Raw genomic sequence first — 24,483 nt, 5'->3', positions numbered from 1 at the left:
GGCTCTAGAAATAAAAATCAAATGACAGGCAGAGTAAACTGGATTTGCTGTGCACTTCCTTCTCCCTGTGGCGATTTTACAGTATATGCTGGTGGTAAGATGATTTAAGTGTTGACAAAGCTGGAATTAAGATGTTCACCAGCTTAGTTCAAAGCACTTGACATGCGGAAAACAACATTAACAATGCCACTGTTGAGATGGCTTCATCTAAACGTGAGGGAAATAGTGCATTACCCAGAATTCATGGTACCAGTGCAGAGTCAGTAAGAATTTCACCTGCTAATGTATTTGTATCTATGCAAATCACTACTTTCAGTCTTCCATTTTTTGTTTTACAAAAGTTCTAAGCGTGCATAACTGGCACAGACGTGTGTGCACACCATTCATTTGTCTGATGTCCAATTCAGAGCTCATCTGAACTCTGGAAGTCCCTTGTTGACTTTTATGAGTTTTGGATCAGGTCTTAAGTAGACAGTCAGCCATCTTAGCCATCAGACTGCATCTAGTTTTCAATTATAATTCATATTAACACATTAATGAACTGATTTTTTCTGTGAATGTAAAACTGACTGGTGATTTGACTGTGGATTTTCATGTGCCACTTACAGCAAGAATTGCCCTGTCTCTTTCGACCAAGTCTGCCAGCTTATCCAAAAGATGGCCTCTTTCTGATGCATCCATTCTCCTCCAGACTGAACCTAGAGAAAAAGCAAGGCGAGCTGCCCTCACTGCTTTGTCCGTATCAACCTGTCAAGAAAGAAGAAAAAAACCAAAGGAACTGAGGTAAGTAACATAACCGGGCTCAACAAACTTGCTGTTGTACAAGCTTAGTCACATGATGGGTTTGAAACTGATTAGTAAAAGAACTGTCCAACTGTTCTGTTGTGGACCTGTTCCTTTCATCTATGTATACATTTCTACATGTTCATGGGATGCGTTACCTTGTCAGCTTCCTGGATCTCACAGATCTGTTCTCCTGTTGCTGGATTATATACTGGGAATATTCTCCCACTTTCAGAATTTTGCCACTCATTATTGATGAAAATCTAGAAAAGAAAGAAAAGCCATCAGTCCTCCATCATGAACAAACAGTAACGTACGTAACAACAAACTCCTGGGAAAGGCGGCAGAAGAGCTGAAACTTATTTATGCTTGTCAAAGTTACAGTTTTGAGAGTTCAGGCCAAGGGTCAGCCCCTGATGTCATCCTGTATTCTGTGGCAGCGTCACTACGGAAGCAACATAAAACTCTGAATAACTTGGTTGACATTCACACTTGGTTCAAACACTGTAACAAATAAAACTAAAAAAACCCAAATACCTTTCAAAGAAAAAGCCCTGAAACTGCTGGAGACAAGAAAAGGATTTGCAGTAATCATTCAATTCAGTAAGTAAACATTTGGTCACTGATACAACCCAGTCAAGGCTGAATAATCTCAAACATCACAGTTCTTCAATACACAGTCAGTAGATTATGGCTTCAGTGATGGCTTGCAGCACAGAATTAACTTGCTTATCTCCTTGGAACAATGGAAATTGTTAAATTCTGTCAGTGTTGACATCGTTTTAATTGTCATGGGCAAACCAAATTTGAATTTTAATGGTGCTGACAACAGCTGTCTTGAGAGAGGTAATGACAAATGGAAGTAGATTTTACTGGTAGCCGCATACATGCTGGTTATTTTCCACTACATTACTTTCAAGAACAGGATGCAATTATTTATTAGCAAATATGAAAGAAGTGACTCTAGGAAAATGACTGAGTGAAAGGTCTTCCAGCTATTCAGTTTCTTCCCATCCTTGAAATCTAAGAAAGAAAATGTTAAAAAAATCCAGGCACTTTACAGGTTCCTTGGACTTCAGGTATCAATGTAGTTTCATTGTATTCCATCAAATACAACTTTAAATGTGTAAGGGGAGGTTTGAGCCTCCTTGAGATCAATGGGAATTTCACCACAGACTTCACTGGAGGCAGGAGTTCGCCCCTAGATAGAAGGAATGTTCAGCAACCTTTTTGGCATGAGGGTTAAGTTGTGTTTATAGAGACAGGGACCTTTCTGTGGTTAAAAGAGAGACCTTTCTCTGGTTAAAGCAAAGCAAAGCTCTACACCCCATACAGATCCTACAACTGTGGATTAATAGAAAGCCAAAGGACCTGCTGAAAGATTTAGGAGTCTCAGTTCCAATCAGATATACTCAGGTGGTAGAAACTGGCCTATATTTTTACATCATGGCTACAGAACAAGAATAAATGATGTATTTAATATTGGTCCAGTTTCCTCACAGAATCCCCACAGACATTGGGACATAAAATCTGTCCCACTGATTAGGCAGACTAGACATCACAAAACACCTGTCCAGAGAAGTATTTTGCCACCTCTTTAATCTTGCACTTTCTGCAATAAAGAAGCTGTTACCTTGTACTCTTTGTACTGGTACATGGCTCAGGTCAGCCAGATGAGCTCAGGGACACGATGGAAAACAGTTTGTATATGAGGACTTTGCTTAAATATTGTCAGGTTGTTGGTTTCTTTTTTTTGTTGTTTTCTCTTTGATGTGGCAAAACCAGATTAAAAATATTACACGTTTTTCATGTGGAAATTAATGTAATGTGTGTCTTTTTTTAGGCAAAGAATAGTATGATATGATTATAGATGAGCTGCTGCTATTTTAGGCTTGGAAAAGTACAGAGAGGAGAGCTGCACCAACCTCCCAGATCTCACTTAAGTGTTTACAACTTGCCTGGTGGCAAAAAAAGCATCAATATTAAAATGCTGGGTACTTAAGGAAAGAGGATCACCAAGATTAAATATATCTAAGGAAAGAAGGAAACAAGTAGAGAGCCAGTCATAAATTGATGAAAAGAAACTGAGCTGGGAAAAATCCGCCAACAGTATTCTAGCAAAAAAAACAGCAAGAGAAACTACAGCCAGAAAGCTGAACAGTTGCAACACCAAAGGGTACAAAGTATCCATAAGTAAAAAGAACATGGTGAGGACACTGGGTACCTGTGCATTTTAAAGAAAGAAATTGCACACTCATGTTTGCACATGAAGGCGAAGATGCCTCTGTTAGAGTTTTCTATTACCAGCCGTGAGCTCTCAACCTGTCCTCCCTCCAAGCCAAGCGGAAGCCACGTCGCTGCGTTCCCCTCAGCAGGGCTTATGAACCCAGGCTCCGTGCCACACTAACTGCAGCAACACAGCTCCTGGTTCAGAACTGACTCATGTCCAGCTGACTCAGGACGTAGGTGGAAGGAACCTGTCCTTGTCTGGAAAAGACCCTGGTGATACAACAGTGCACAGAAACCAACAATTCCATGTGCTTTTGCTGTTCTGGATGTGTTTCTGTTGAGTTTCTCCCACTCCCCTGTGCTGGTTGCTGAGCCACTTTACCATGTGCCCTTCCAGCTGGTTCAGAGTCCCTCACTTTCCCCCTGCTTTTGTTTTGGTTTTCAGCTGAGCCCAGGCCCCACCACACCATGACCCATCTGTCACTTTCCCTGCACACTATTTATCTTGAATCTCTTCATGTCCTTGGGCCCTAAGCTCCTCAGACTGTGGGTTGTGTTTTCCTGCTCAGTGATTACACTGCTTTGCAAACTGAAGAACTGCTCCCTGTTAGGACATTTTGGAGCTAACCCAGCCAAAATAAGATAATGAAAGAATCACCAGTATGATCTCCAATGACTAACACCATAAGCCAAAATCCTCTGGTGTATCATTATTGCTTTTTAGACTGTAACTGAAACAAAGAAACACTGAGATCTGTGACCTCTGTGGAAGAAGGATTTCACTGTCATCCCTTGCATCCACTTTGGTGGAGTTAACTCCATGCCCAGAGTGTGTGGGGGTGTGCTGAGGAGGGAGGGGAAGGCAGAAAATCTTGCAGCTTCAGGAGCAGATGTCCAAAGGAGATGTAAGGATGTTTGTTTAAGGTTACAGTGAGTACATAAACACGTAGGTTACTTGAGTGATCTGTCTTGAAAGAATAAAACAGGGTGAGTACAGGAACCCAAGAAGTGCTGGCAACTGCAATTCAGTACTCTTCCCTTATGGAAGTGGTCTGTTCTTTTTAAAAAAGATTTTAAAATGTTAACTACATTCTGCTGGGATGAACACCTGTCATCAGGTTTGCTAGTACACAGGACACATATTTGTTCTTAAAATCCATTTCCCCATAGGAATAAGAAATAGGGCCTTGGAATTGCAGGAGTGTTTAATTCAAGTTGACTGGAACTATATTATGTTAGTGAATGCTCTATTTATCCCACAGACTTAGAAAAAGAACAGGAACAGCAAATATTTCAGATAGGACATGGGAAGGATCTATTTGGCATAAAGAGTTGAAGGCAAGAGGAATTGCTACTGTTAATGGTTAATGTTAGTTTCTTCCTGTTCCACTTTCTATAAACAAGGTATTGCCTATACAAGCTCATTACTGTAAACTGAGCACATTTAAATTGGCAGTAAAATCAGAGTATTTACTCTAGTGCACAAATAAAGTACCTAGTCCCGCATTTTGGAACAGTTTCAAGTCTTGAAATCCAGCAGCTGGCAGCTTTACAAGCAAAACCTTACACTTAAATAATTCACTTTTGAAAGTTTTAGGTGTTCTGTGTCAGGTAGTACCATTCAGCAGATATTCCTACCACCAAGACGCAGATTCTTTTGCAATAACTTTGCATTCACAGGGGTTTTTATAACTCTACCAGCACTACTGACTCCAGTGGCTGTTGATTAAATGTATATATCCTGTACATTTAATCTGACTTTCATTATGGCCACTTCGTAAAAATGCCATGAAATGGACAAGTGATGACACATTGCAAGAAGAAGGAATCCCTGCAAAGCCTCAAATTGGGTTTTTTTCTGCCTTATTTATAGTGACCATGGTAAAGGCTAACTCTAAATCAGGGAGAATATTTGACAGCAAATGTTTCTATCTATGGATTATATATAACCCATCCTAAACACCAGATGAAAATGGGGTAACCCTAGGAAAAAGAAGGCCTTGCTTCCATGTAAATCATGCTACAAATTGGACAACACCCAGTGAGTTCATTGTTCAACCTCAATTGTGAAGGCTATTCACATTTACTATTCCCCTGGAATCAATGTTAATTAAGGCTGACTGGGGCTATAAATCAGCCTTTGGTTTTTACAACTTAATTCAGCATTAAGCATCTATATGTAAATAAAAGGTAACTGATTAACCACTTGAGTTTTCCAGGAGTTACTGAGGTAATTTGTTTTTGTTTGAGTCCTAGTGTTACCTTTTGTAATTTGCAGTAAGGGAAAGAAAAAGTGTATCATATATCATGTGTTTGCTATGCAGTATTGTGAGGAGTTAAATAATCTGGCCTGCTGGGTGCTATCAACAAAATGGTGCCAAAATGGAAAGGGAAGAAGGGCACACTTGAAAAATGTGTGACCCCCATGAACATTTAGTTTGCCATCTGCTCTCAGTAGAGCCAAGAACTGCAGCAATGCTAGAGAAGGAAAAGAAAAGGCAAACCTCCCTGTTTCACTTAGGTGCCCTTGTCAGTGCAGCCATTTGGCCCAGAACAAACCCAGTGGGGCAGACAGACAGTACCTCTTGTCAGGGGGGAATCTGGCTGCAGTTGGTGCAGGGTGGCTTAAGGAGGAAAGGAAATGCTGTTTGTTCACCAGCAATGCTGCCTCGGGCACACGCAGAGCTGAGGTGGCAGGTGAGCATGAGGAAGTTGCAAACAGGCCTCATAGTGTAACAGGTGTGGTTGGAAGCTCTGGGTTGCCCCTGTGAGAATGCCCCTTGGAGAGTCATCTTTCTCATGAGATCCATCATAAAGATCTCTTCATAACTTCAGTTCCTTTCCAAATGAAAGTTGGAGAGGACATGGCATTTTCTTAGAAGAACAGGCACATCCCTCCAGTACTGACAATAACCTCTCCCTCACACACACGTTCTCATAGACCTTTTGACGGAACTTTGCAAGATACTGGCCCAACCATGCATTTCCTAGGTTCAGGTTATGCCCATGGTTAATCACATACAGTTGCTGTTGACAAAGTGCCATAGACTAATCAAGGAAGCAGTCTCACCCACCCTGCAGGGTACATGACTGTTCAGAACCTTTGAGATACCATCGTACAAAAAAGTATACAAAGGAAAAGAAAAATTCAAAGCTACATGTAAAAATATAAGTTACTTTGAGACTCTGCTGACATGCAATTGAAAGGAAATAATAAATTGCAATTTTCCATAAGACCTGCACTTCAAAAGCATTATGCACTGAGTTCAGTAGCATTTTTGGATACTCATCAGTTTTGAAATCAAGCCAAGAGAAAATGTTTTTAGCATAAAGCAAAACAAATTAAGCTTTACAAATAAACAGCTACAATATATTGTTTAAGTAGCCACCTGTCCCAGTTGGCTTACTAACAATTAGTGACTTACTGTTCTTGTCAAACCGTGCAGGTAATTGGAGTGATGAGCATTCAAGGAGAAAGGGATGGATACAAAACCTGGCTGAACACTCTAGTCTGCAATGCTGTAGTAGCAAAGTTTAGAGCAGGGTGAAAATGGATAGGATTTTGTGTTTTCATCACTATTTACGCAGAGGAAGTAAGTACAAAACCTTGTTGGGGTGTTTATAAACATACAGCACAGAACTAGCACCTCCTTTGCAGCTCTTTGCTGAATGAGATTTGGTGTCACAGCACCACAGATTCCCTCTCATGTCCACCCAGGGGCTAGCCCTGGATTTGGAGAATGGAATTGATTTTGAAATTCACTGGGGATGCCTGCATGCTCACTGCCTCACATTTTTTGCATTGTCTTCCCTTAAAACATAGAAAAAAGTAATTTGAGCTCCTTTAATTTATAGGAGTAATCAACACATGTGGCAACAATGTAACTTTTCATTTCCTTTCTTGAAAATGTTCTCAAATGATGTGTGAGTGAAATGATGTTCTACATTCTTAATTCAATATTGCTTAGTGATGATGTCATCAGACATTTTCCTCAGGCTCCCCAGCTGTCTAAGTAAGAGCATCAGCCAGTGGCCAGACAGTGGCCTAGCATTCAGCTCTTTGGAGGTGGAATTATTTTCCCATGGATTTAAAAAACAATGTTTTTGTACTGTTGCAGCTCCAAATATGTTTTTTTGGTACAGGAAGAGGATTTTAACATCCAAATAATAATGGCTTCCCACAGGAGATATGGTTCTGGATGAATGGAGGAAGGAATGGGAATTTCCTAGCTCAATTGATTTAGTAGCTGGTTGTAGTTTCATTCCATCAAAAATCTTTTTTTCATATGTGACTTTCTCCTTAGAGAGCCTTTGACGTTAAATCTGCAAGGATGGGGGAAGGGGCATCAGATGCCAAAGCAGTTTATAAAGGACTCACAGCTGTTCAGCCCTCAGCATCTTCTCATAGCTGGAGGCATTAAGAAATACACAATGGCACTTTTTTTTGGTGAGGGGGACATAGAACAATTTTAGAGGCATGCAAAAAATCCAGCAGCAGCATTTCCCTTGGTAAATACTGCATAACATCACAGATACCCGGGCACCTGTGCCTCAGTCTGGTCAGGAAATTTCATATCCTTTCCCATCTCAGCAACTTCATTTCCTCTCCTTTGGAAACATTTCAAGAGTCCTAATGATTAGTACAATTGTAAGGGAATGAAGTAGAAGGGATTGGCAATCAGAGGTGCAGCTTGTATATTTTCTCAAGCTTTGTTTTCCTTCACTTTTATGGCTGTCTTGATACAACAAATCTCTCACGTTCTAGCCAGAGCTTGTGGGGCACTCCTGGGAGTGACTGGAAACCAACAGCTGCCTATGGAATCAGTGAAAACCTCGTTTAACAGGAGGCACAAGGAAAGCAAAAGGCAGCCCAGCTGACTGCCCAGCGACTCAGCTGCAGTGCCATTTTAGTTTACTTTTAAGACGGGGACTGTTCAGGTGAACAGCAAGAGGCTGCTCCTTGCTGGCAGTGAACAAATCATGATGAATTGGCCATGGACTTTGAGGTAACCTCCCCACACATTCCCAGTGCAGAATCTTGCTTCTCAAGGCCGAAAAGCCTTTCGTTGGGCAGTGCCAATGACTGCATGGCTTTCAGAGGAGACATCTGCATACATCAAAGCAGGCTGGCCAGCTTGAGCACACAAATGGCTACCATGTCACTTCTTGTAGTTACCACAAAGCAGTAATAGTCCTGCAGAAGTTACCCAGGTTTTGGTTCTTGTAATGAGGTGACTTTCAACTGTGGAGGAACTGCATTTTTTGTTTAAGAGTAGTAAAAGTAAACCATATCTGAGTTACACTGAACATTACACTGAATTTCATTCTAGCAAGCAGGCTTCTGTGGCCATAGCTGCTTTACAGCCACTAGAGGTCCAGTCCCACCCACAGTAAAATAAAAGGAAAAACCCAACTGGTTTCAGTGGGAGCCTCCACAGGGATGTTTGTACTGGGGGAGACAGCTGTTTCACTTGACACCTGTTCTAGAGCCTGCAAGGTCTGCCAGGGCCAAACAAATCCAGAACGTGTTTGTTTATTTATTTTTTTAAAGCTCGTTTGCACATCAGAGCTAGCAGGATACTGGCCATGGCTTTTACAGACACAGTCTACCACAAATAGGGCTTTAACCAGTCCCCAGGGGTGGGAGGAGAGGGAGCAGCATTCCCTCAGGGTAGTACTTGCCCTCTCAGGCATCCTCAGTTGCCTGTCTCTCCAGTGGTGGCTGCACAGCCCACTCATCTGGACATCTTGTTTAGGAGCTTAAAGGTGGATACAGCAAGTCCCCTGCTGAGCCAGCCCACGGGCAGGTTCGGGGATGGGAACACTAGAAATTGGGTGCCACTGCAGCAGCAGCAAATGGAATTGGAGAAAGGGCTTGAAGCCTCCTGTCACTCTGCTGTGAAAGTGGAATGTAACATCATTTTTTTTCACCACTATGTCCCAAATCCCTCACACCAAATGTTTGACCTGCCTGTCTTCCTGTCTTAATTAGTCTTCTGTCTTTTGGAGAGTTGGGTCTGTTCTTTTGCAAATGGCAGCACATCAGACAGGGAAACCTGTCATGTTTATTTTCTAAGCTGTAGGGGGCACCCATTTGAAAAAACTGCCAGCTTATCCAAACGTTTTTGTTTGTATGATTTTGAATTAGGAAGTTTGAGTAATTAGTTAAGAAAGTCTTAACAACATGAGGTAGCATGCTTACTTTCCTCCTCCCTTCCCCCCCCCCAGTATTTCCTGCACAAAACCCAGGCTGCAAAATTAGGATGATGCCCTTTTCTATTTCAGTTTCTCACTATGCCACATGCTGCTACAGCATCCGTTATTTCGGTTCAGTCTCATTAAAGGGATTATTTTGCGCCTGGTTGTTAAAGAAAATTAATCTAAAGAGAAGACACTTCAGATTGTATTGCCTGTTGAACTATACCCACCACAAACATTTCACTCCTTTTGGCTGCCTTATTAAACCTGTGGGAAGAAACTTTACTAACAGCACATAATCGCTTTCCTCCAAGTAATTTCTATTTTTTTTTTTTTTTTTTTTTCAGTTAATGAAGAAGTTATCCGTTGCTAGTAAGCACAATACAGCAGCAATAACACTTTCCCATAGCTCAGGTAATATTTCATGCATTCCTAAGAAACTAAGCTCCTAAGCTTTATTTATCCTTTCACTTGTGGGGCTGTCTTTAATTGCTGAAAAACATTTACTGTCTTGCTAAACTGCATCAGAAAACTCTGCTTCTGAAGCCGGGATGATTAAAAAAAACCCACCACGTATGCTCTACATTTCCACTAATAACAAAGAAAAGCCAATGGTCAATGATCTGGGTAAGGATGTCAAGTGTTTTTTATGATCCTTGATGTCACTTACTGCAGCTTAAAAAATGAAATAATGGAAGATTTCTAAAAACCTACTAATCTGGAGTGGAGAGGAGGGAGTACGTGTTTACAACATCAATTATTGGGCTGTCACTGGGCTTTAATGAAGTTGTGGCTATTAAGAACTTGATCCTGGAACCCTCCCTTCCACAAGCACTCATTTGAAATGGTGGGAATGAGGATGGTGTACAAACAAGAATAGTATTAGCCTGTATAGTTTCCTTGTGTTTTGCATTGTTTGTGCGTTGCAAGGCTTGTATGCTCATTATGCATGGCATAAACCAGCATGATCTATTTATTTCTACATGGGAAACATGTCCTGCCATTTAAAAATCTAGCAGATCATCACTTGTAGGTAACTGCCACTTAAAATGTTCTCCACCAAAGAAGTTCTTACTTTGAAATTAGTTATGCTGGATAAATAAACACTCCTACTAGGATTTCAGACACTATAGGCAACACAGAAAAATACAATTGGCAAATTTAGTTTGACTTAAAAGCTCTGAGAAAATTACCTTATAACTTCACATGAGAAATCACTGGAATGTCAACTTCATTTGCAGTGGCCCCTTATGGCCTGATCACCCTCCCTGGCACGATAAATCACTGGCAAGATCCTTACCTTAACACGTTTGATCTCAGCTCAGCAAGACTTGGTTTTGATGTGAAGAACTCCAGATCTGTTAGGTCAGAGACAAATAGCAGAGCCACTGACCTGCAAAGTGCTAACGCTGTATTAGACCCAAGTGAGCAGCCAGAGGCTTTGCCAGAAGTTTGCCTTCAGTTCTACTTTGCATCCTGAATATTTTTGAGTATTACTGCTAGCGTGTTTTGCTAAATGATGCCAGTCACATTTGCTTTCATGTCACTCTACATGTAGAGAGTCCACAAGAGGTCACACAAGCAAGCATGCAGTATAAGGAGCATTATCTTGGATAAACTGTGAGAATTATCAGCACTTTAGGGCGACATGCAATAAAGCTCGGTTTGTGACAGTTTATTTAATTTACACAAGGGCTTGCACTGGCCCTTTTCTACCTAGACCATGCTTACTAATATTGTAAGTAATGATATTCACCAGTCTACTCATTACAGGACTGAAAGTGCCTGTGTGTACGTCTGTACATACAGAAGTTCAAACTACTAAAAAAAAAAAATCCAGCTTGTTACATTTTCATTCAATTCCTTGTGACATTCACAAAGACCAGTTTTGCGGCCACTCAGTTTTGCAGCCTTGGCTTGAAACTATTCCTTATTGTCCTGGTTAAACAGTCACTTATCTCTACGCTAGTAAGCAGGAGTCTTAGTCTACCAGAAAATTGGATGTTCTTAATGGGCTTTGGGGGAGAAGAGCCTTGCATCATCAGCATTAAGTTAAATCACATTAAGTACCCACTTACAACATAGGGATTACCACTTACGACATCTTTGGTGAAAGCCTTTAAAACAAATTGTTGTGTTTGTTAGAAGAAGTTGTGAGATAACAATTCCCAGAAGTCTGATTTATAAACCCTTTCTGCTCTTCAAGAGGAACCCAATACCTCTCCTCATTCAATGCTGCAACAAAATCTCTCAGGCTGAAAATGATTTTAAAAAGTCTTGGAAAATACCGACTTATTTACTTTAGCATATGCTTCTGGGGAGAAGAAACCTTGAGCTTGATTGCCTTTAGTCAGAATTCAGTTCTGATTTCTTCTCCAGTTCTTTCTGTTGATAAGCTATTGACTTTACATATGCAAAACTGGAACAGGCCATTCTACTTTTTATTATTCATAAGGCTGACTGGGGAGAACTGGGCTTTAGCTGTCAAAGTATCCTGCTGTGCTTGGATACCTGACAAATTTACACCCCAAAGTACACTGTGGTGCTAAGACTAAAACTGGATGTGAAGCATTCTTGCAAGAGCTGATTACAGTCCCAAGCAAATAAAATACTTCAAGGTGGAGCAAAATAATGCCAATATTTGTTAAGAGAGTAACAGCTTTATAGATGACTGGCAAGCTATTCTGTATAGAGATGTAGGCCTGCATGAAAAATGAGCTCTTCTATTTACCTTTAAATAGAAGGAGACTAATAACTTTATGTAAATTAAAAACATGAAACTTACTTTTGCCAAACATGCAGCATTAAAAAAAATTGACGAAGGCAAAAGCAAAACCTAACTACACGGAGATTTCCTTAAATGAACAAAGCAGATTGTAAGTCTTGTCAATAAAAAGCCTTCCTTAAAACTAAATGTTTGCACATGCAGTCCTGAGATATTATTTTTTTTCCCCCATTTCCTTTAAAATTCATGTTTCTTTTCGTCTTTCTTACCAAACTCCCTTTTTCTCTGCTGGAACCCCTTGTAATGATACCAGAATGTGGGCAAACCTCATTAGTCTCCCTGCTGTTTACAAAACAGGATTTATGTTCAGTGTAGTGAACACAATGACACACGATCACTAAGTGGCTAAAATCACCATCAAGACATTAATCTGAGAAACTTTTCACCCAGACACTGCAAATGCTCTTGACATCTAAAGGTATGAAAACCAGTATTAATTACAACGAACACATGTCACCCAATGCCCAGCTTTCTGCAAGGACTAGACCAATAACTGTCTGTTTGGGAAGGTTAATTTCATGCAACCTTTGGCAGTTATCTGGTACAAGGTATGTCGCCAATCCAATCCATTAAGTAATAACTAAATTCTCATGGGACCTAGCTCAAGTCAAATGTTGTTATTCCAGGTTCACTGCTTTTAGTCTCCCTGAAGACCATTTAGGCAAACAGCTGGAAGAACTGACCACAAAGGCTCCCAGTCACAAGAAACCACTCTAGGAAAGCAGGTAAAGGCTTCTAACCAGGAAATAAGTTATCAAGGATTTGTCCTGTTATTCCCTCAAGGAGATAAATGAACTGAGGCAGAGAGCAAGAGAATGAACACATTTGTGTTCCAGCTAGAATCCAAACATTAAATGCTAGTGTCTTGGCTGATGGAAGGAAGAGCTGTGCTACACCAGTCACTGGACATGTTATGCACTGGGCTCCTGGTTGTCATCTAAATAGCAGGGCCTTCCTTCTCTCCCTCCATGTTGGAGTAACCTACTGAAACAAAACCTTAGAAAAGAGAATAGAAACCACACCAGAGAAAGCAACCTGGACTTCCCATACTGTCAGTGCATTGCACCAATGTACATATTCCTCCTCCCAAGAAGAAAGTAGAGGAAAGCAACACTGCAAGCTCCAGCTTCATTTGAACTCATTATACAGATTGTCCAGCAAGGAGGTCACTGCCTCCCAGACAACACCCAAAGGAATAGCAACACAGACTGTTAAAAGTGACACAGAAAGAGAGCAGAGAGCACAAAGGAAGGGGGCTTTTAATTTACACTGTGTGCACATGTTCAGGTGAGAGCACAGAAAAGTGTGTAATTAATACCATACAGAACTGCAGACACATCCACAGGTGAACGCTGGCTCTGAAGTTAATCTGTATTTCCATATCCCAGAATAGTACATACAGGAAAAAAAAATATTTTCTCTCCTAGTAATCTGGCTGGTTTAGCAAGAGATCCTGCCTCTGACACTGACCTATTGTCTGAGTTAGTCATGGTTACACTCCCACAAATTTAAACTCCCCCATCTGTGAAGGAGCCTTGTCACCAGTTTTATAGTGAGACTGAATCAATTAATGCTTTCTAAAAGCTTTGATGGAAGGAGCAGAATATTAACACTTGCAGGTCAGTGATGCTAGCTAAAAATGTCTTTAGTAGTATGTAACTAATGGATCTTAGAATCACTACCAAAGGGCTGGACCACAAAGTCTAGGCCATCAACAGCACAGCTAACCCATTTACTGTTAGTCTCATGCCACAGTTTCAGATGGATAACTGAAGAAAGCAAAGCCTGAGCCTCACCTCTCAGGAAAACAACATCCCACAGACATCACGCACAGACAGAAGAGGCAATTAAATAGCTGTGGTAAAGCAAGTGTGGTGAGTAAGAGGAAGACCTTTTTTGACATTAAGCACTGATGGAAAAGGGGGTGAAGACTTAGCCAATGTCCTGAAAAACATGTGCATGTTTCTCAAGGTCCATGCAGGCCATTCAGGTACCAGCCTGCTGCCACCATCCATCACAACTGAAGAATCTGGAGAGAAAAAAGCCCTTGATTTGGAAAGGCTGGTGGTAATTTCTTGGTAGTTTTCAACCACTCAAGAATAAACTTAAGCCATCTCTGTGACAGCTGAAAAGTTACAGCTGAAAAAAGAAACCCACTGGTAAATTTTGAAAATACCTCATGGATATAAGGCAGTACTTATATGGCTGAATGCAAAGAACATTTTAAATAAACTCCAAATATGTTTCAAACAACAAAATGAAGTGGTTCCCTAAAAAGACCCGCCATACTCTAGGTATCCAACTTACAGTTACATAAATGCCTTTTCAAATCAATTTGACAGTGTAAAGTATTGAAGCCAATAGAAATCTAATATCTGTTTTAAGGATTTTTGCACCAGCAGAAGGGTAAATGACAGTGAGGTGCAATGTCACTGGGAGGTGCTTTAGTGGTTGAGCTGAAAAGACTGGACAGACTTTTCAACGAACTCAATCACAGTTTTCATCTAGGTCACATGACAGTTAGAAAATAAAAGTGCAAGTGCCTATAAAGGAGCATAAGAAATCCAAGTGTGAAAATGGGTGACCTGGACTGTGTCAGGGAGAGGTAGAAAACCCACCACATTTTGAGCATAAGGGGAAGAGAATTATCAGAGGCATACCAAGATTTCTAGCTACGTAGGGAGGACACGTTGGGCTGCAGAGAGGGGAGAATAGCTCTTGTGTGCAAGGAATTGTGTGATATTTCTTGGAAGAAAAATGTAACACATAACATAGACCCACAGGTATAGAGGCAGTGTAGATCATGAAGGATAATAGCAGGAGTGAAGTACAGACTTCTGGATAGCAGACACCAAAGTGGCACGAAAGTGGAAAAAGAATATGAAGTCAGTAAGACTGGTGCAATATTAACTGCATATTAGTTCAGTTAGAGCTGCACTGAGACAGCACATAGAGGACATAGTTTTCTGTATCCTAATCTAAACAACATTTGAGATAGTCCTGTCAAGGACTAAAAATTGTGTCTAAACCCCTGAGAAATGGTTACCACATTAATAATTTCAACTTCATTGCAGGAGAGAAACACATGAAGAAGCCCCACTCTCTGGGATACTAAACTTCAAGAAGCAGATTTTTTTTCTAAGAGGAAATAACTTAGAAACTCCCTGCTTGAAGCTAGGAAATTAAAATCCATAGAATCAGCATGGAAGCTTAAGAATCTGAAAGAGTCAAAGAAGATTTGCATTCCCAAGACTAAAAACGGGAAACACAAGCTAGAAAATAAATGGGGAAGCTAAGCAGGAAGATACAAAAAGAAATGGGGGGGAGAAGCAGCTCACTTTAAAAGGCTGCAAAACACAAATTGAAAATTAAGAACTGCTACTAAATATTCTGAAGTATGAAAAAGGTAACATAAAAAAACCCCAAACATCAAGAAAAGCATAAGATTAATAAATAAGCAAATATTGGCTCTGGGAGAGTCAGTAGGTTCTGACAACAATCTGGCTATGAAAGGTAAAAAGGAGATTGAAGGTATTTCCAGAAATGGCTGCTTATTTGGGAGGGGATCCTGATTTAGCTATACTAAATTACATTATGTTTCTAGCCAAAATTTAATATGTGTTCTAGGGCAAAGGGAAGAAAAGCAGAGCCAATATTTTGAACATTAGAATATGACAATTAAAAAAATATTACTCTGGACACTCAAATAAAAATCTAACACCAGCAATTCACCAAAGATCATTTAAAGGCCATGTCCAAGACAAGGGTGTTTCAGTCCCAACTGTGCTGCAAAGAGTTGAACTAAAGTTCCTGAAAGAAATCCAAATGTGAAAGCATCTCAATTCTTCCAGTTTTCAAAAGCTGAGACACTAGGAATTGCACAAAAGCCACTAAGGATATAAGGATATAAGGTGGTGGTGGGAGTGATGATGATGATGTATTAAATGGTATTTTTTCCACAGAAGTGTGTGAGAACAACACCACAGCACAGACCTGAAGACCTTCCAACTGGAGATATTTTATTTCAGGTGAAATATAGACTTGAGGTTCTGACCAGCTCTAGTTACTGAAGGCCAAATTTAAGGCATGCTGACCATCAGCTTTTATATGACAGTCAAATAATACCTGTATTTACCTGAAATAGTAAATAGCTCTGCATTGGAAATAAATGAGAAATCAGGAAATAAATCCACCTTAGAGAGGAACTTTAGCCTTTACCTGTTTAAATGGGTCTGTTTGGAATTTCTGTAGAGAAAGGCACTTTCTGATTTTCTAAGTCAAAACAAGGATTTTGTGTAATCATTGCAAGATGGCCAGAGCATGGTAAGACAACAGTGTCTCCCTGGCATCCTCTTCCCATCCCAGTTCAGTCAAGCAGCTGCAGCCTGTTCTTCTGTCCAACACTTCCTTCCTCTCTGTGACCCAAAGAATCAAAATGGCATTCTTGTTACTCACTTATTTTAAATAGGGGCATACTGGAAATTCACATGGAAATTAGCAAAGCATATTCTTTTTGTAACCACAACACCTGTCCAAGATCTCTCCACAGCTGTCCTACCAACATCCCTTTAGATGCCGAGTCCAATGTAAAGTCTTCATTACCTATGAATCCCTGGCAGATTAAAGTCTATATACCTCAGTGGTCACTGTGGCCCTTGTGTTTTAACCTCCAGCTGAGGTCAACTGAGGTTGAGCTGACCTTAAACATTTTCATTTGGGTCACAGAATTTGATGTGGATGGTTCTCTGCTTGGAAATATTTTCCCACTTCACTCCAAAGCTGGAACGTATTATGTTTCAAGTCATAAGGTAAAAATCTAGTTCTCTAGGCTCTCCAGGAAAGGAGCTGACTTCAAGTGAACAAGAACGAAGTCCTTTTTTTCTTTTGTCAGTTGGAGACTATTTCAGCAATCCTATGGCAGCAACGCTTTGATGTGGCTTCACATATCATACTTCTAGTAATGAACTGCTCCTACAACTTAGCTACTCTGCTCCACTTAAAATCGATGTGTTGCGTTCACACCACGAAGGCAAAGTGCTATTAAAAGTAACAGAAAATGCTGGTCAGAAGAAATATGGTTTTGACAAATTCTGAAATATGGAACTTAAGCTTTGGAGAAAAAACAGTGAGGTGTAGTATTCGTGGGAGCTGGAATTCCTCTGTTCATTTGAGGAAGCACAAAAGCAATGAATGATTGGGCCCTTGGATGGCAATAATTTTTAGACTTCATCTTTCTCCATATCATTTTTAGTAGTAAGCCTTCACATAGCTATGTAGGCACTTATTTTTGATTGAGTAGGGATGCCAGCACTTGTCTGAGGATTCCTCACTAGACGACTGCACAGAACTGCAGCCTCCTGAAGATTTTTTTAAACCTTTACACATCTGTACTTATGTTGTATTTACATAGCTTCCATGTAGTGATGTCTCTGTATAAATGTGCTTTTTGTTTCTCATTTCTTTCAGCTGAACTGAAGCTGATGTTTTGGTTACTTGTTTCAGAGAGGGAGTTCTACTCTTTAAGAAAACAAACAGTGTTTTTTTAGAAGTGGACAGCATTTTAACAATTTGCAAAAAAATTAATAACAAAATGTTACAGTTCAGCCTCAGGAAAGATAGCTGCAAAACTGTAAAAGAAGAAATGTGACTTTATACAGGATCTGACTAAGAATTTATGATACGGACCACTGAACTCATCTTTTGTCATTTATCTCTCTAAACCTGTGAGATTTCTTGGAAGATAGTTAGTCAAATGAGGAGCCAAGATGAATCAGTGAATATAATTTATTTAGACTTTAAAAAGGCTTTTGATGATAAAGTCCTTAGCAAGAGGCTATTAAGGAAAGTTAGTAACCATATGGTGAAAGATAAAGTCCTGCCATGGATTAAAAAGTGGTTAAGAGATAAGATAAAAAGACTGGAAATAAATGGATAATTCTCCTTGGAAAGAGGTTAATAGCAAGGTGCCCCTTCACTAGCAATCAATATCTTGGCTCACCTGCTTTTGCATTCATTTATAGTAAGGTACATAGTTTGCAGAGAAAAATATTCTGACTGATCAGAGCACTGAAGAAAATATCACTGGAACTGAAGTTAAAATGCATCTGGGCAACTCCAGGATAGATTAAATTTGCCAAAGGTAGTAAATGCAAAGAACGTCTGCTGGAATGGAAGGTTCAAATTATTCTTAGATGCTGGTATCCTCCCAATGACTTGCAATGTCTATGGACAGTTTAGTGAGGACAGCTGTTAATGGGCATTGTAAAGAAGGGAAGATAAATGGATATGGTGGTTCCATTGTAAGGTGCTCCTGGGAACAAAGCTGGCAGAGCCCATCAAGGTCTGTGTGCAACAATTTTGCATGGACAGGGAGACAGACAAGCGAGCAGAGATCATCAACAGTCTATGCACCGTTGGGATTTATCAGAAAATGTGGATACATCAAGACAGAAATTTATTATGCTAATGTACCGTGACTGGTGAACTTCTGTGGGAAATGTTTTTGAAGGACAGAATGGAGAATTAAAGTGAGATTTTTCATCAGAATGAAAGTCTGTGTTCAGGACACATTATCTCAGCTCAATACTGCAGTAGTTACGAGTCAATGCCTAGACAGACGTATATCTGAGATCAAATCCTTGCCCTATCCAATATCATGAGTATCCTCGGAGCAAAGATCTGAATTGTACTTTTCCTCCATGAGTGTCCTACCCACTGGGCTATCAAGTTGATATCCTTTAGACCTCATAAATACATACAAGTGACTTATCCAACAGGAGAGAATGTGAGCCAAAGGTGTAAAGCATGCAAAATTGGGACCTATCCACCACCAGAGAGTAGAGACCCAAATTGAAGTTTCTGCTCTGTTTGCTTCAGAGCAGGGGTATGAATTTGGCTGCTCTTCAACTCCCCCAAGTGCTCCGATTATTACTGACCTTCTGGTTTTGGTGTGTAGGTAAATATGCATCTTTGGTACTGTAATATTTGAAAATAAACATTTTTGAAAAGATGAGAAAAACACTAATTGCACAGTTCATCTTTCAGTGTATCACCTGACTTTACAGGCTGGACAAAGAGAAGAACATTTCTGCCTAGCCAGCAATATAGGATTATGCCGTGTGGTGCATTAAACCAGTGTGTATTTTCCCTAAAGATTCACTCTTCCCTAAAACTTCAGCACAGTAAGAGGTCACTGCTACAACAGGTACTTACTCAGTAATACAGTATTTATCTGCAGTTGTTATCTAGTTGTTGCCTATTTCAGCCTGGTAGTTTCTGTATTTTTAATCCTCTTGAATTAACATGGTTAGAGCAGCTGTATTGGAGCAAGCAAAGGCAGAGGACTAGCTGTACATAAGGCTACAGTTGTTTCTTGATCCCTCATGCAAAACCTAGGTAAACTGAGCTTGTGCAGAAGACCTTAAAGGTTTGGGAAGAAAGAAAGAGTCCTATGTTCAGGCTGTTAATTGGAAAGAAGTTCACAAATAGTTTGATGTTTCTATATGGGTTGATGAATTGTAACACTAACCACGAAGTATGAACACACTAGAAGAGAACTCAAACTGCAGATTTTAACAAGAGTAAATCTAAGCACAGTATATATGGGTCTTTTCCAACCGCAACAGTTCTATGATTCTATATACCCTAAAACTTCATATATGATAATACAGAGGGACACATCTCATGTCAGCATCAGATGCTGAAGGCTCCACAAACAGAAAGGTGTTTTATCTGTCTGCTCTTCATGCAAATGTCATCTCTTTCATGCAAAGATTTTCTGTGCCCCACTTTTTGTCACTGGACAGCATGTACTGAGCTCACCAAACCTGACCTCAAACTGAAGTACTGAGCTCATTCAGGGAAAGACAGGTAGGAAATAGCAGGTATTCATCACTTACCTGAGTTTTGCCAAAGCTTGTCTTAATTTAAAAAAAATTACAAGGATTCTGCATATATTCTAAGTAAAATAGATTTCCTCCCTCCTATCTTAATGTCAGTCTAGAATTTTATCTGGAAAACGAATGCTGAAAATGGTGAAAAGAATTATAATACTGTTCTGCAGCATTTATTTCTGGGCAATGCCAAGAAAGCACAATGGGAATTAAAATACAGAAACCTAGCAGCAAAACACTTAAAACCCAAATGCTTATGATATGAGAATTTGAAATGTATTTGTTAGAAGCAGTCTGCCTACACCTAATACAAACTGCTGCACAGTTTTCTGTTGAAGTGCTGGGTAGTTTTGCTGATCTGTGTTTAGAAACTGACCTGATTTCAGCCTATGGAGTGAAAGCAGAGGCAAATCCTTCTACACAGGACAATTTGCAGGCTACCACTACAGAAACGTTCCTGTACCTGTTCACTGCCGCAGAGCAGTAACCTTACCCCTTTAGAGCTCTCCTTTATAAAAAGCTCTCAAACCCACAATTCTTATCCAACTTTTCCTTATGCAAAAGTTCTTCCAGTCTTTATCACACTTAAATCAGTTGACAAGCAAGAAACAAGAGTTAAAACATCCTCAACATGATGCAAACTGGGAACGCGTCTTCCCTCAGTTTCCATGCTGCAGTGACAGAGCTAGGACAGGACAGAACCCTAGGATTCTCATACCAAGTCAACGTGACTTACTAAAACCACTCTGAAAATAATTTGTAAAGTAGATTTGATTGTGCCATAACAAAAGAAGCATCTGCCACATCTACTGTCAGATACCTGTGTGATGTCCAAATGTCAGCAGGGAGAATGGAGTTTCATAAGAGCATGAGAGAAGGAGGCACCAATATAATACTAAGCTGAGAACAGTCTCATCACCTTCAGAAGCTCTCAGGTTCTCAGAGCCATCAGTTTTATGCTTCCTGCACAAAACATGCTAATAACACACTGGATGTCATGCTATGACTTAATTCACACATCTGATATTTCTAGAGCAGCCCATTCTGGGAGAGTTTCTGCCATAAAGTCCACCTTTGTAGAAGTACGACTTGCTGCCAGGGAAAGGGCTGAATCCCCTTCCTGCTGCTGTGCCCCTTACACATAGAGCACAGCACAAGCCAAGGAGGGCTGCAGAATAACCTAATTCCATTCAATACTGGAAGATCCCCTGTCCTGCAGATCCTGCAGGTCCTGCAAACCCAAATGTTTAGTGGTATGTTGAAGAATTATCACAATTAAAACAGAGATGATCTTGCATGCAGCAGTTTTAGAACTTGCCAGCCACAGAGAAAAACTTAACCCCATGTGCTTAAACACTCATCATCTAGTCTGGTATGTATCCTGTTCACCAGTTCCTACTAAGCACATCTAAAACAATTTCTTTTTCTCAGAGACTGTGAAAAGGTATTAAAAAGGTGGAGAGAATATCTCTAATGGCTGATTTTTTAAAGAAGCATAGGCTGACTCCCCATATCGAAGTCACAATAAATACTGCTGCATATCTTATGCAAAAACATGGCATCATGTAATTCTCATCATGAAATGTCTTGTTTCTGACTGATGAAAAAACACATTGGCTCTGTGTGCTATGTCAGGTTTACAGATCAGAAGGACTTAGCACACAGATTTCTGCTTACCAGAGGAACATTTCACAAGTTTCACTCATTCTGCTAAATAATCACATACATGAAAATTACATGTGTAGCATTTGTTTTATCTGCATTCTTGGAAGGAGCTTTCATAGTAATTCCAAGACCAATGTCGTGTTTTAAAAATTAATGAATAATAAATTTACTTTATTCCAGCATACAGGACAAATCTCATTTAAGGTTTCCTGGAATTTTAACATGTTCTATCTTTAAAAAACTGTCTATTTTCCAATTTTAGAATTCCAGAAATAGAATTTATTTGGCAAAATGTATTTTAAAAATACCCCACTGAGTTTGAATGTTCACAGGTACCTCTATTTTTTATAAAGAATTAACTCCCAAATGGTTAAGATTTTCCATTTGGAGACAGCTGTAATAAAGACTTCAAGAATTCTGTGTCCTGGTTGGGTATTTAAAATTCTCAGCTAACAAGCAGGAGAGAGTCTGCTAGGAATGCTTACAGATGTTTGATTTTACAAGGTTTGGGGTTGTTGGGGTTTCTTTTTTCCCGAAGTGCTTTAGCCTAGTGTTATTTATTGTTTATGGAAGTTGTTTGTCATTAAGACATGAAGTGACCACTCCTCCAAAAGAAAGAATCAAGTTACAATCCAATATTTCATTTTTGGTTGTTTTTCTTTGTAATAGGTGGGAAAGTGGATCCTGGATAAAAGTCCTGCCCAAGACAAGACTCCAAGCTGAAGACTCCAATTATCTATAAATCACTTATATTTCCTGCAGAGAAAAAGAAGGGAAGAGCGAGACAGACAGAAAAACAGACAGAAATATTCAAGACCTGTCCCAAGCCAGATTTCTCTCAAAAGCAACCAGGAGTTACCCGATCTCTCAACATCAAGCTTAGAAGAAACATGCTGCCGTTGTTTCTGACTTAATATTGAAATAAAATAACCTTCTTGTACTTGTTCCACCCATATAAAATGTGTAATAACGTACACATTTCTGAGACCACAACACTATAAATTCTGAATTATTAAACTCATACTCTCCAGCTTATGTTCTCACAGACAGGAAGATATGATTGCTGATGACCATTATCTTTTTCAAAGCTTTTTAGAACCAGTTCTCTAGTTTTAGATCACAGAAACCCAAGTACTCTTATTATGCAAACTATGATACTACTCTCAAGTATTATCCACCGAACACTCCTGAAGCATATTTTACACTGAAACCAGCAATAAACAAAATTAATGCCAAATACTACTTGCACAGTATGATTGCCCCCAAAGTGTAACACCACACATCAAATAAATACATTCCTTATTTATTTAAATTATTTTCAAGGAAATCATATGCATAATTTAATTTTTATACTGCAGCTTACATTAAAATGCAGTGAAATCTAAAATAGTTTAATTTCTCCTGAAACATTCTTTTAGAACATGAAACTGGTGTAGCAAATTAGAGGACAAATTAGTTTTGGCATCCGCTTACAAAACACAAAAGATGAAAAGCTTTTCAAGTGATGATATGGAGGAAAAAATTGCACTACATCATCCAAAATGAGTTTCCTATCAGCTTTAAAGCTCCTGAAGTTGTATTTGTGGTAGATAAAAATGTTATCACCTTTCCCCAGTGCTGATGTGCTTATTTTCCTATTAAGTTACTCAGTAATTAGAAACTAAGTCACATTGTAATCTGTTGATACAATCCATCTGAAACTTCTCCAAAGGAAAACATCCTTTAACTAAAGATACTAAAGATTAAAAAGATATCAACAAATTTAAGAAATCCAATTGTGTTCCCAAATGACTGTTCCTAAAGCCCACTTTAATAAACAAAAACAATTTAGTTCCATAACACACCTTAGAAAACCAGCAGATTTTTTTGCACTAACCCAGAGGGTTTGTTTTTTACCCTCTCTTTATGAAAATCAGTCTTAAAGGCTAGTGGAAAAAATATGCCCTCTTGCAATATTGCTCAAGAGTGTATTAAAGTATCATGGAAGTTAGCAGAGAAACCTGTTCCAGTGCTGTAACAACCTGGTGCTATTAAGAGTCCTCGAGGAACTGTAAAAGAGTCCCTTGGGCACACAAGGTAAATTCAGGGAAGGAAAAAAAAAAAAGTATTTCCTGATTGAGATATACAGGTATGTATAGAAACTTCCTCTACAGTACTTCAAAAGCAACTGAAACATATTTGAGAACTACTGACTTTGCACTGAAAATAAATCCCAACAGCTCTGTAGAAAATACTAAGTTTAAAGAGCAGTAACGTGGCAAAGCCAGTCCCCACAGATCTAATTTGCTTTTCTACTATCCTATGTTTTTTCAGATGATTACAGGGCTAAAAAACAGTCTCCTTTATTACAGATTCAAGGCAGTCTTTTAGTAGCTTTTTATCTCTACACTCAAGTTGGGTAGGGCAGAATAAAACTGATTTAAGTAAAAATCCCTCCTTTGGAGAGAAAGCCATGAATTTCCCTGCCAGAACAAACGAACACAACTTACCTTGGTGTATTTGATTTCAAGGTTGAGAGTAGGAGAAGGCAGTAGATGGAGAGATGCCATCAGAGCTGCAGGATCTGCCTTCACCTCTCCTGGCATCTCAATTTTACTGGAAGTCATAGTCTGGGGGGGCGGGGGTGTTTTATGGTGCCACCGAGCCCCCCGCTCTGACCTGATGTTGTGTTATGTTTTGGGTTGGTTCCCCCCCCCTCCAAAGACCAGCGCTGAAGATGTTGCTCTCGTCCTCTGTATATAGGCAGGTGTCAAGCCGGGTCTCTTCTTATTGGACATGGGGGCAGAGGCAGGGGGGCAGGTCCATCCTACCTAGGGCGATAGCGGCACAGCCCCGCTCCCTGGCGCGGCGCAGCCGCAGCGCCCGCAGCCGCCCCGGCCCCGGGGATTCCCCGGTTACTCGCGGCAGGGCCGGGGTCCCCGGCGCGCGGGG

General features: G+C 39.9%; 1 protein-coding gene across 3 annotated transcripts in view; it reads right to left on the bottom strand.

Annotated features, from left to right (window-relative positions):
• Positions 1-24,255, bottom strand: part of ALDH1A2 (aldehyde dehydrogenase 1 family, member A2) — a 53,346-nt gene extending 29,091 nt beyond the window's left edge. The window contains exons 1-3 of one of the 3 annotated variants that reach the window (XM_009994415.1): positions 24,042-24,255; positions 942-1,046; positions 607-747 (exon numbers count right to left, since the gene is read on the bottom strand). In XM_009994415.1, the coding sequence (XP_009992717.1) occupies positions 607-747; positions 942-1,046; positions 24,042-24,158 (363 nt within the window). In that variant the 5' untranslated portion in view covers positions 24,159-24,255. Of the gene's footprint in view, positions 1-606; positions 748-941; positions 1,047-24,041 lie in introns of those variants that run through there. The other 2 variants (XM_009994416.1, XM_009994417.1) reach the window with 2 other exon arrangements.
• Between the last annotated feature and the right edge of the window lie 228 nt (positions 24,256-24,483).

Source organism: Chaetura pelagica, unplaced genomic scaffold (genome assembly GCF_000747805.2).
Source record: "Chaetura pelagica isolate M959 unplaced genomic scaffold, ChaPel_1.0 scaffold222, whole genome shotgun sequence".
NCBI lineage: Eukaryota > Metazoa > Chordata > Aves > Apodiformes > Apodidae > Chaetura > Chaetura pelagica.
The sequence above is the reverse complement of the archived record's forward strand: the minus strand, read 5'-3'. Positions and strand labels throughout refer to the sequence as shown.